The 12,124-nt window shown below is 41.2% G+C and overlaps 2 protein-coding genes across 2 annotated transcripts in view; one reads left to right on the top strand and one right to left on the bottom strand.

Moving 5' to 3' along the window:
• gng7 (guanine nucleotide binding protein (G protein), gamma 7) overlaps positions 1 to 7,533 on the top strand; it is an 8,054-nt gene extending 521 nt beyond the window's left edge. The window contains exons 2-4 of the mRNA XM_008310655.2: positions 2,712 to 2,866; positions 6,172 to 6,287; positions 7,250 to 7,533. Of these exons, the coding sequence (XP_008308877.1) occupies positions 6,207 to 6,287; positions 7,250 to 7,375 (207 nt within the window). The 5' untranslated portion in view covers positions 2,712 to 2,866; positions 6,172 to 6,206 and the 3' untranslated portion in view covers positions 7,376 to 7,533. The remainder of the gene's footprint in view (positions 1 to 2,711; positions 2,867 to 6,171; positions 6,288 to 7,249) is intronic.
• A 35-nt stretch (positions 7,534 to 7,568) lies between these two features.
• Positions 7,569 to 12,124, bottom strand: part of LOC103379187 (growth arrest and DNA damage-inducible protein GADD45 beta-like) — a 12,206-nt gene continuing 7,650 nt past the window's right edge. Inside the window, exon 5 of the transcript XR_003048956.1 lies at positions 7,569 to 7,586. The gene's annotated coding sequence lies outside the window, so the exon portion shown is untranslated. The remainder of the gene's footprint in view (positions 7,587 to 12,124) is intronic.

Here is a 12,124-nt window from a genome sequence, read left to right as displayed (position 1 = left end):
AAACAACTGGTTCCGTCTGTGGGTCGCTGAAATGGGCCGCATGGACATCAATTTGAAATAAGAGCGAAACATGAAGGCATGCGGTCCAGTCTGCTGCTGCTGCTGCTGCTGGAGCCAAACATGTCAACACCCTGCTGCTGCTGCTGCTGCTGCTCCACAGCCAGGTCCTCCTTCTCTATACAGTCTGTTTTTTACTGGAGATACTGTCTCCGGGCTCTGTGCGTGTGGACGGCCATGAGAAACAGAGAGAAGAGGGAGGACATGCTGTTCTATCCATCAAAATGCCCGCATTGTGTTTTCACACGATAGAAGAGCGAGCAGGGCCTCAGCCCGTCTCTCTCTCTCTCTCTCTCTCTCTCTGTGTGTGTGTGTGTGTGTGTGTGTGTGTGTGTTCGTGCTACAGGCCTGCCTGATCAGCAGCAGCTGATGTAGCTGTTGCTGTAGATCGATACGCTCTGATGTGTCTCCACAGCCGCGGCCTGTCCATCTGTGGAGCTGCCTTTTCAGATGATGCCTTATTTCTGGGGCATCGACTATTTGGGGAAAGGTGTGTGTGTGTGTGTGTGTGTGTCACAAAGGGATGTGATGGCCAGGAAATCACGCTCATGTTGTGGTTTATTTTCGGGCACATTAACCAAAACTGAAAGTAAGGACAAATCAACAGCTGATCAAGAACAGCCCGACAATGTCTTTGACAACCGGTGGTTCTCAAAGGCTGGACAGCGGACAGCACATGAGTCCGTGAGATGTATTGGTTTGAGGTCGCTGAGTAAATGCAGAGGTCAAGTTCCCACTGGAACACGTTTGAGTGTTGTCATGGGTTTCATGTTAGTTCTAGTTCCACGGTGAACACAGTAACAAACGTCGTCCTGATTGAATCAGTGACATCACCAACACATGACAAATCCTAATCTTCCACCTGTCAATGTGCAATAGAACCCTGAGCGTTTGGAAACAAATCTTTGACTTTCTCATTGGTTTATTCAGAGCCATCCATGGTAACGTTCAGCTGTGACTCTGCTGCCTCCCTGTTGACGTCAGTTAACCTTTAAAAAAATCCATGGTACGTTTAATTCTTTTAGCTTTAAACATTTGTTGTATTTTTTGTCAAAGTTGATGTAACCAAAATAAGGGTCACCACCCTGTTCTGGCCAAGATGGATAAAAGACTGTAACGGAGTGGCTGTGCCTTGAATTAGGGACGTGTTTGTGTGTGTAGGTCAAGGTTACTTTATAGAGTATATTTTGGTTATTGTTTTTTTTATTGAGAACTTACAGATAATAAATGCAGCCAATCAACTGTAGGCTTTAGATGCAGCTATGACTGAGTCAGTACCCCATATGGCACAGACCTGGGTTAACTTGGCTGTTTGGGTGCATATTGGACATGGGTAAATACCAATTATCTGCAGGAGAAATTCAAATTTCACTTTGCCTCGATTGCATTTTTTGGATATGTTCAAACATTCATGCTGCAAAAATGTCATAAAACAACAGGCACACAGAAAAAATATTACATAATCAGCAATTGAATGCGTGCTAATTTTATTTTAAGTCTTCAAATTTTCCATGTTAATTTTTGTTCTAGAACATGCAAATAAATGTTTCAACAGCCCAAAGCCACGTCAGCAGTGTCAGCAGTTCTCAGAAAACGAGTTCCTCATTAAGCTGTAGGTGTAGTGTTAAACTGACAGATTAACCTGGAGGAAGTAAGTGTTGACATGTGTGTGCCGTGGTGTTGACGTTTTGACACGTCTAACCTCTGACTGATGAAGACCGCCAAGTGCAAGAGTGTGATGAAGAACTTAGATTCACAGCAGCTCATGTGTGAGGATGGAAAAGTGGAGCTGGAGAAATCAGAGGGTGAAATACACCAGATTTTATTTTGGTAATCTTTTCTTGGACGTATTTAGTTGATCCTCTGGTTTACCTGCTCTACTCTTCTGTGAAAGGAAGTATATTTGTTCATTTGGCCCACATGTGACAAACGGGCTACAGCCCTCTGTGGCCCTGAGGTTTGGAGGCCCAAGGCCCTATGATTTGGAAATATGCCGAGCAATGATGCTAAATGCAGCTTCAGGGTTACGGACTGAGCAGCCAATCAATTAATAATTAGCTAATAACGTGTTTTATTTAAACCCAAAGCATTTTATAAGTGAAGTATTTATTTACCAAGTTGTTATGAGGAAATGTAGACTGAATGTTGGGATCAAGATTAGAGACAAAGTGGGTCTGGGACGGTCTACAAATGTCCTCACATTCGTCATCAGGTGCTCTCTCTCTCTCTCTCTCTCTCTCTCGCACACACAGACACACACACACACACACAAAAGGACTAATTACAGGCACTAATCTCAACTCCACAGCTACTCCACAGCAGGAGTAATTAAAGCAGGACTCTCTCCAGGGGAGAGAGAGCGACAGACAGACAGAGTCAGGGTGAGAGACACGGTCGTAACACACACACACACACACACACACACAGGCACTAGCATGTGAAGAGCGAGGTGTGTTCTCAGCTACAACTACGTAGTCAGGAAACTTTCGCACTTAGATGAAAGAAGTGGAAAAAAAGAACCTGCTGTTTTTACACAGTGACCAGGACTGTGTGTTGAACTTACAGGTTTCTGATTCACTTCTGTTGGCGTTCTCTGCTGTAAATGTGTCACGATCTCTGTAACCGTCAGCTGATGATGTCTCTCTCCACCTCAGTGTCAAACCACCGTGAGCTCGGCCTTTTGACCTGAAGAGGGTTCCTGACGTCCAGTTCAGTCCAGTCCTGTCCTGTCCTGCTCAGAGTCCCCTCCGTCTCTCCGTCCTGTCACGCTGGTGTCCAGAGTGAAGCTGGTCTGCACGCCATCAATCAGGTAAAACTCACTTTGTTCATAAACAGTCACAAATAACATGGGATTTTTTAAAAACATTTTTTCAGTGTCAATATTTCCCCTTCTGAGAAAATTTGAAACAAATCCCTAAATAAAGGCTTTTAAATTGTGAATAATTTCTAAGAAAATAATTAAGTTGTATTTAAAAAATGAATTTTTTGTATTTTTTAAAAAAATGAAGAAAGTCTCATGGTTTGAGCTTTGTTTCACAAACAAAAATATATAGAATTGTGTAAGTCACACCTGCAGAGGAAAAGCCAAACTAGAGCAATATATATTATATTATATATATAAAATTAAAGGCCGACTAAAGATAACTAAAAGTGAAGCAAAAGAGGTTAGCTCTAAAGGTTGCAAAATATAAAGCAAATAAGGCTAAAAGAAGGCCAGAAATGATAATAAAAACATTTAAGAACACACGCTAGCCCATCATTAGCTTTAGTTAGCCTCTCAATCATTACACGTTTAAATCAAATTACCATGGAAATCATCCACAATAACTCAAACGTACTTTACAAAATAATTAGGCACATTAAAAAGTGCTTAATGTGATGACAGGGAAGCAAAATCGTTTTGAATATTTGGCGTCCATTAAAAATAATACGTCGATAATGCTCTCTGTACTGTACTGCTGTACTTATGTTGCACTGACACATTCTGACCTCAGGGTGGTGCTATAAATCCACAAGTAGAGTCAGACTGCTGCCGTTAGTCACTAATTGTTATTTAAAACCATCATCAACGCAACGCTGAGAATGCTTTAAAACACAGACTATCACCGCATTTTGGAACATTTCGAAGTAATTTTTACGTCTTTAATAAACAATACAGTGCTATTTAATATATACAAAAAATAATTAAGAAAAAAAAAATGTTTTTGCAACAAAAGTCTAGGTTCATTCATCTTATTTCCACATAAGTAAATATTATAATGTTTTTATAAAGTCACGACTGTAACTCCTCAGTTTGGCAGTATGAAATAATGACAAAGAAAATAGACAAAACAGCTTATATTTAATGTCATATTCACATCAATATAACTGAATATTATATTGTGACTCAGTGGTTAAGGAGGCAGACACACTGCTCCCCCTTAAAGCTGCCCCCTGTTCACTTTGGTGATGGGTTAAAAACAGAGGTCACATTTGGCTGTGTGCAGTGGTGAGCTGTGTCACCAGGACAAGGAGTTCACTTTCCCTCCTGTATCTATAACTGTATAAATATATACAAGAATGTTAGACTTCAGTCGTGCATCACTTAAAAAGTCAAAAGCTCTTTTGAACTAACTTTTCCTGTGAAAATCTTAAATGTTAGTGCTCTGGTGTTTAGATGACATTTTGGTGTTTAGTGCTCTGGTGTTTAGATGACATTTACAGCAGGAAACAGCACAAACAGAAAGGTGATAAATGAAGATTTCAAGTTGGAAATGTTTGATGTTCTGCTTCCCACTATCATTTGCATACAATTAATTTATGACGTAATTGGTCACAATATAATAATAATGTCTGTATTTATCAACCTATGTGGCATGGAACCCAAACAGGCTGCAGACCAGGACCACTAAATTAGCTAAAAAAAGAACCCTGAATATAATTTTTCATAAAACTAAAGATTTTTTGCGAACAGTCAAAGTTCGACACCACTGTATCCAATTAAAACTTAATTAACTACTAATCCACGTTGTACTGGGCTGCGGTCCGGGTGTACAACACCTGCTGTTGTCACCATTACTCTGTACTCTTGAGATCACCTGCCAGTTGTTAGTTATGTGGCTTTAATGAATATCCTAACCACAAACAGTGACTGAGCTAAACCAACAAACCATGTTGTTAATCTGACTTTTGGCTGTTAAAAAGTGTTAAAAAAGGATTAAATGTTGAATCATCAAAGGAAAATATCTGGCTGTTTTAACGAAATGCAACCTTCTCTTGATTAAAAAGTATTTGACTTGTTGATATACATATATATGTATGTATATATATATATAGGGTTAATTAACTACACTATTTTAATTAATTCCCATTTTTGTCCTGTTGGCAATATGGTCCTCGAACCACAGATTTAGAAACATGGACTTGTTGTCAAACTTTAATATAAAAATCTAGAACATTCTCTGTGTAAAGTGCAGGCTTTAAGGGGATTTTGCGTGATTTAGGCCTTTTGTCCAACCTGTGGTTCCTGTGTATAATTAAAGTCACAGCACCTTGTAGAGTGGCCTGGCAGCGGTCCACGGTTCTCACCTGACAACAGCCTCTGTTAAAGCCAGAAACCTGGATCAACTGCTTCTGTTGCCAGTTTATCTCTTCATTTGCTTATAATTACCAATGTAATGTGTCAACCAGCACTCGTCACCGGTACTTCATGTCTACGCCTCGCTGACCTGAACACACCAACCTACTTTCATGTTGGCGGTAGGGCGTGCAAGTACTATTTTTAACTGAGATAAATTTAAGTTTGCATGTGAACGGAGAGTAAATAAAGTAAAAACCAAACAAACAGTAGAGATTATGTTTGCGTGTGAGACAAGTCCTAAATATCTGGGTCAAAGTGACTGTCGACATCTAAGGGATTTGTCTCAATTATAAAACCGACTTCCTCCCCACTACTGACATTCATTAACGTTCATAAATATGAACAAATAAAGTTGAGAAGTGATGAGAATTCCATTGAATCTGTTTGGCCTGTTTCTAATGTAGGCCGCAGCAGATGTAGGCCGCAGCAGATGTAGGCCGCAGACTACAGTAAGTACTAGGCCACTGTGTTGTTACAAACTCACTGTTCCTTCTGTATCAGAACAAAAGCTATTAGGTGACTTTGAATCGCCGTCTTTTGTTAAACAGATTGTGCTTACTGGATGTAATTACACTTAATGACCACACGTCCATGTACTGGAGCCTGGCTTGGGTCCAGACCTATAATGGCTCTTGTTTGTGCCATGAATCTAAATCATTAAACTCTGTTGCCCAGTTTCGTGTTCATGGTGTGCTCTCCATTACAAATCCAACCCACAATCACTTCCTCATTCCTCACTCACGTCACCGAGGTAAACGGAGCGATCGAGTTAAGCTGTCATGTTCTGGCACGGGATTACAGACAAATTAATTGTCTGTTAAATGAACTCAGTGTTCTGAACTCCAGGTATGTTTTATTCCTCTCCCTCCAAACCTACATTCACATGTGTGTCAACAGAACTGATAGTGAAGATGATGATAGTGATGAATCAACATAGTGAACATTTCTCTCATCATCAGCTCCTCTCTCTCTCTCTCTGTCTCTCTCTCTCTCAGTTTTCTCTGGTGTTGCTGTATTCTGATGGATCAGTATGTCCACCACTAATAACATCGCCCAGGCCAGGAAACTGGTGGAACAGTTGAGGATCGAGGCAGGAATCGAGCGTATTAAGGTACGACATCAGTGTGTGTTCTAAACATCAGTGTCATCACTGACAGTACTCCAAATATGGACATAAAAAAGAGTCCTCTAAGTGATGTCATGTTCTGTCCAATAACAGAACTTTAAACACACACATACACACACACAGGTCTATGTTATATTTGTTGTGAGCTCCTTTTATTTCATGACATCTTTCAGTCTTTTCAAGTTAAAGTCTGTCCACGCGGCACAACTCGACTTTTACAACTCTTTATCACAAAAGTACAACAGATCACAGAGTATTCAATTTGATACATTTATGTATTTTTTAAACTAATTTTCCTATTGAGGACACCATGATTTGGATGAATGCTGAGGGTCACTCAGAAATTATAATAATAATAATTATACTATTGTTATTATTATTATTGACTTCAGTCTGACCAAAGACTTATCGTACATAAACCTCATCTTTGGTTTTATCAAATGTGACTCCTATTTAGGGTTAAATGTATGTATGGTAAAATACTACTGTTTTTAAACTTTTCTTGTTCAAATGGCTTATTTCAGTTCTGTACTTTCTTTTCTATCATTTAGTTCTTTTTTTTTCGAGAGCCAACACATTTCTAACAGAAGAGCTAAACCTCAGTTGGGGTTAGCTAAGTTCACCTTACCTGATGACAAGATTAAGCTGAAGTTACAATTTAGCCGGCCTTTTAATAAAAACCGGTTCATTCCGAAAACTTTCACGTCTGAATTTCACTCCTGGATTATTTTCAGTTGAAATAAAAACAAACGGAAAAAAAAACGGCCTTTTTTAAAGAGATGTCTTGAATTTTAACATCGAGCCGTTCGTGGTTCTGATTCCGTTCTCATTCTCATGTTTGATCTTCTTCTCTTTCTTATTCTTATTCTCATACTCTCTATTCCTTTTGTCTTACATGCCTTTTCTTTTTTTTCCTGATCTCCCATTGCATGTGCGTCTCCTGGCAGGTGTCTAAAGCAGCAGCAGACCTCATGAGTTACTGTGAGCAGCACGCTCGCAGCGACCCCCTGCTGGTCGGCGTTCCCACCTCCGAAAACCCTTTCAAGGACAAGAAGCCCTGCATCATCCTATAGCTGTGTTCTTACCCCACCTGACCTGACACACATTCACACACACACACACATACGGTACATTCAGGCACACAGGATGACACACACACACACACACACACACACATGTTGCTTTAGTTCAGTACTTGAACTAACTCACAACAACTGCAAATATATTAAGAAGCAACCCTGTCTCGTTTTACAGGGCTATAAATCTACACACACACACACACACCTTTCTGGAAAAGCGCCATACCCCAGGGCCACATGTAAAGGGCAGGTATCATTTGCCCCCAGTGGCCAACATCGGTATATCACTGAGTATGATCCAAGGTGCTTTGGTAAATATTCACATATGCTGGTTAATTTACTTCACCTTGACTAAAAAACAAAAACAAAAAAAAAAAACAATAGGAAACTGGATATGATTTTGTTTTAATTGTCCTTAGAATGATTGGCTGGTCAGAGATGAGTAGCTGCAACAACACAGGCAGAGACAGAAAAAAGCCTTGGCCTTTTATGGCTTTACAGCATGTTCACACCCAAAGCTGTGTCGACGAAACCTCGTCTGCCTCTCTGTGGCCAAACCTCTGACCCTGTCAGACTGGGCCGAGAGTTTCCTCCAAACGCTGATCTGTTGTCGCTGATGTCAGGCTGCTCTCACCTGAAACCAGTCTCTACACTGACCTCAGATCTGCAGCTGTGAGGTTGACACACGTGTACACAGAAACCCCCGGGTGTTTACTGCATTTTTATCAAGAAAGCTTCTTTTTGAACACTATGTATGTTTTGATATTTTATAGTTAGGATAAAACTTTTTTTTCCCGTTTATTAATGGCGTTGTGTTGACACTGGTGTTGCCCTGGGCTTCATTTCCTGTAGGTGTAAACAGAAGCGGCAGGGACGTTTGATGGTAAGCCAGGAGAGATAGGTTACAAGATATCTGCTGGATCCCTCTAATGTATGTGAAACTTCCCTGAGCTTTAGGTTGAGAGCGGGCGAGGTCACAGCTGAGTTTCTGTCTGCAGAAACTGCAAAGGCCTGAGGGGGAAACCCCTCACGTAGAAAAAGAAAAACCAAAACAAAACGAAACAGTGACAGTGAGTCAAAATGAAGCCTTCCTGTTCTCAGCTTCTGCCGCTGTTGCTAGATTCTTTTTACTGTCAGTCTTTGTCAGGTGCGATGGCGGTTTAGATGAGACTGATCTGGACAGGAGCAGAATTCAAGGGGTTTCATTTTGTTTCACAGTCTGGAGGTGGATATGTTCAAGTGCACATAAATCCTGGCAACAAGTTGAAGTCGTTTGTCAGAATCCATCAGTGTTCTCTGCTCAGCTTTCTGTTCCTCTGTTCTCCTCCGCCTCAGCGCTCCCTCTTTCTGAATTGAAAAACCAAACTTGATTGTAAAAAACTGAAGGGAAAATAGGGAAAATATGAAGTGAAGAGGTAAAAGAAAAACCTCGGTGTATAAACTTTCTTTCAGACATGTGCCGAAGTGATCAGTTGAAGAGTAGCTGTTCTGTTTTTAGCTGTTTATTTTTGACTTCTTCTTCTTCTTCTTCTCTCTATGGAGTCCATGGAACCTGGTCAGTTGAGTATTACCCTGTAAAGTGTTTGTAAGATACAAAATCTGAGCACAGAAGTCTCCCTCTGTGGATTTTTTTAGTAATACATATCCAGTTGTGTCCGTCCAGATGAAGTCCGTCTTCATTCCGTTTCATTTATTTCATTTGATCTCACATTCAGAGGTGGGTTCTGACCACGGGTACGAACACACACTGACCTGAAGAGAAAATTCTCTTCATGAGAATTCTCTGTTGGTTTTTATTCTGGTTTTTTGGGGGTTTTTTTGGATGTTGCTGATGAACCGACATCAGACCTCAGTCCTGTGGCCAACGCCGACCTTAAACACTGCGGGAGTTTCACTCTTTGTTTTTCCCTCATACAACGAGGACAAGACAGTCATTTGTACACAGGCAGTAATACAAACCCACACTGGCTGAGACGAGTCCCAGTTCCTGGGGGTTAATTGGTGAAAGGAGAGAGGTGTGAGTTTTTCTCAGGAGTTTCATGCAGTGACAGAGCAGGGTGGGGTCCTGAGAACAGGACTTACCGCTGCTGATGGACTCAGTGGAGGAGTTTGGAATCTGCTGCTGTGATTAGCCGACCAGCAGGTCAACATCACCCTGCTGTGACAGAGAGTCCGGGGGGGGGGGGGGGGGGGGTTGTTTATGTGTTAGTGGTTCCTGTGTCAAAGGCTCGTGGTTCAATATTACAACAGTGTTCACCTTAAAATCCAAAGACAGAGTTGGGTTTGTTGACGTCAGTTCAGTAATTAAATCAAGGCCTACAGAGGACTTATGGGTAATGTGAAGGATCCATGTGGTGACAGTATTGGGCAATCCAGCTTTTTGACACTTCAGTCTATGGGTGTAGACCCTCACACTACAGGGTGGTCCCCAACCACACAATAAAGTGCATCGTATATAATTGAATTACTACATTTATGATCTATTTTATGCACTTTAATTTCGGTAAATCTTTGAATTATTTTTAGTTCTGGAGCCTCCTCTGTCTCATCTAAAGGCACTTTTTTTTAAAGAAAATGTTTTAAAAGAAATAAACTCTCCAGTGATGAGTTATTTCTTTTCACTATTTTCTGTGTCAACGTTTTCAAAGATGAAATATATGCACAAGAAACCTCCATGAAAAATATTTAAAATCAATCTTTTCATTCCTTTCTGTAGAATCGGTACTAAATGATCAGCGGCCCAGTACAGGTCCCCGGCACAATGTTGGTTAGTTCATGGCTGTTCAGTTGAACTTTGAATTTGACTAATATATTTTAGAAAAGAATTTAAGATCAAGACTTTGTAATTACTTTAATAAGTTAATATTGGGTTTAAAGAATTTTAGAACCACATCGTCGGACGGTGGGGTGACTGTTGACAGAGTGGCCTCTGGGTTCCTCTTTCGAAGAATATTTGCTTTACTCTTTTCTCTTTCTCTTATCATTCATTGAAGGCTTGTTTGTGTTTGCTGATAAAAGGTACATTTTAGAGGCTTGTGTTTTTTCTTTGGGATTTTGGCAAAAACACATTAGTTGTATTGTCCACACCTGCCTGGTCAATGACTCGACCTGGACGACTCGCAAATGACCGGGAAGAAGAGAAAATGACGACAGAGGGCAGCATCCCTGCATATGAAGGTGTCATGATTCCTGACGATTACGTGTCTCATATTTACTGTACTTCGTGTTGTATTTGCTCAGTGCGGAGCCAAGGCAGTACTTTTATTTCTCTTTCTTCCCTAATTTGACTTCCTACTGAATGACATCAGGCTAGTACAGAGACAGCAGGAGCTGGAGAACGTCCAGAGCGAGGGTGTGAATGTGTTTGCGTGAGTATGTGGGTGGTGTGTGCTGGCTGGGAAGGATGATTTGGCGCAGCAGTGGGCAGAGGAAGAGAAAATAGAGGTGTGTGTGTGAGTGTGTTTGTGAGAGAAACACAGTGTTCAAGCACACGGGGCCTGCAGTGCTCTGCGGTGTCACACGGTACCGTTACAGAGCTGCGGTACTGTGATTCCAGGTCAGGGTGACTCCGACTCAAGGACAGGACATGTGACACTGAATGTGAGTCACAGCAGCTTCACACAGACTCTGCTGGGCTGGATTGTTGGTCGTGAGCCCGTGTGCACATTGTGGGGGAGCATAACAAAGTGGGCGATCACATGTTGGCAATGTTTCGCCTCGTGTTATTTTGGATGTGATGACGATATTAACCCTAATGATATTAGTCATAAATCTGACTGCACTGTCTTATTTTCAGATATCCTCCTGGCCCGTGGGTTTGGCCCAGTGACAGGACACAGGCTATTTCTGTGATCTGTTTTCCCACATTGAGCCTGAGCAACAAGCCTCTGCAGACGATATCTGCTTCATTTTTGGTGTCATTTTGGTTCAGATTGAGCCCAGATTCTTCATACCCATTCTCAGACTTGTTGGATTAGCCCACCTTGGGCCAATAGCTGCCCAGCTGTGAGTGAGAACAAACCAAATTTTGTTGTTTTGTCGTTGCCCTGATGGTCCAGCCGTCACAGAGGGATGAGGCTGTAGATACTGTATGTTCCTCATAATGGATACTGAGTTACCAGATGTGGACCAGTAAAGTTGTGCTTTTCTGTTTGGCTCATCTTCCACTCTTACACAGGATATGATATGATGCCCAGCAGGGGCGCCGATTTCTGTTTACGCTGGTGGGTGCTCGCTGTGCGTGGGTGCTCGACCCTGAAGCACTCACGGAATCGAACGGAATCTTCATTGAACCTAGATGAATTTAAATGAATTTAGATTGCTTGTATTCTGTAGGATTTGTTATGCGACCCATACTATAGCTACCTGAAGAGCAGATGTGGGTCACTGAAGGCATGCAATTCATACCTAACCAAGGTCCAAGAGACTGCATTTTCCTGCTTGAGACATTTTTGTTTGGACGTGTGTGGTAGTTGTCTACTAAGTCTTGCTGTAGAAAGAAATCAAAGGTCAAACTTTAAAATGCTAACTTTGTTTAGCTAGAAAGTAAAAGAGATAATGAAAAAAGGAAGTGTTAAAAAAAGTAAGAATGCAGACAGAAGCCAAACCACAGTGACAGGAACTTCAAAACACCCAGGTTGACTTTTCCAAGTAAGAGTGTTGAAACATATTATAAAGAAAGTCTGGTTCTGTGCATCATCTGGTTATGAGAAAGAAAACCACACACACACACACACACACACA

The sequence above is a fragment of the Cynoglossus semilaevis genome, chromosome 1, assembly GCF_000523025.1.
Source record: "Cynoglossus semilaevis isolate Cse_v1.0 chromosome 1, Cse_v1.0, whole genome shotgun sequence".
Taxonomy (NCBI): Eukaryota; Metazoa; Chordata; class Actinopteri; order Pleuronectiformes; family Cynoglossidae; genus Cynoglossus; species Cynoglossus semilaevis.
This window is presented reverse-complemented; position numbering and strand designations above follow the sequence as displayed.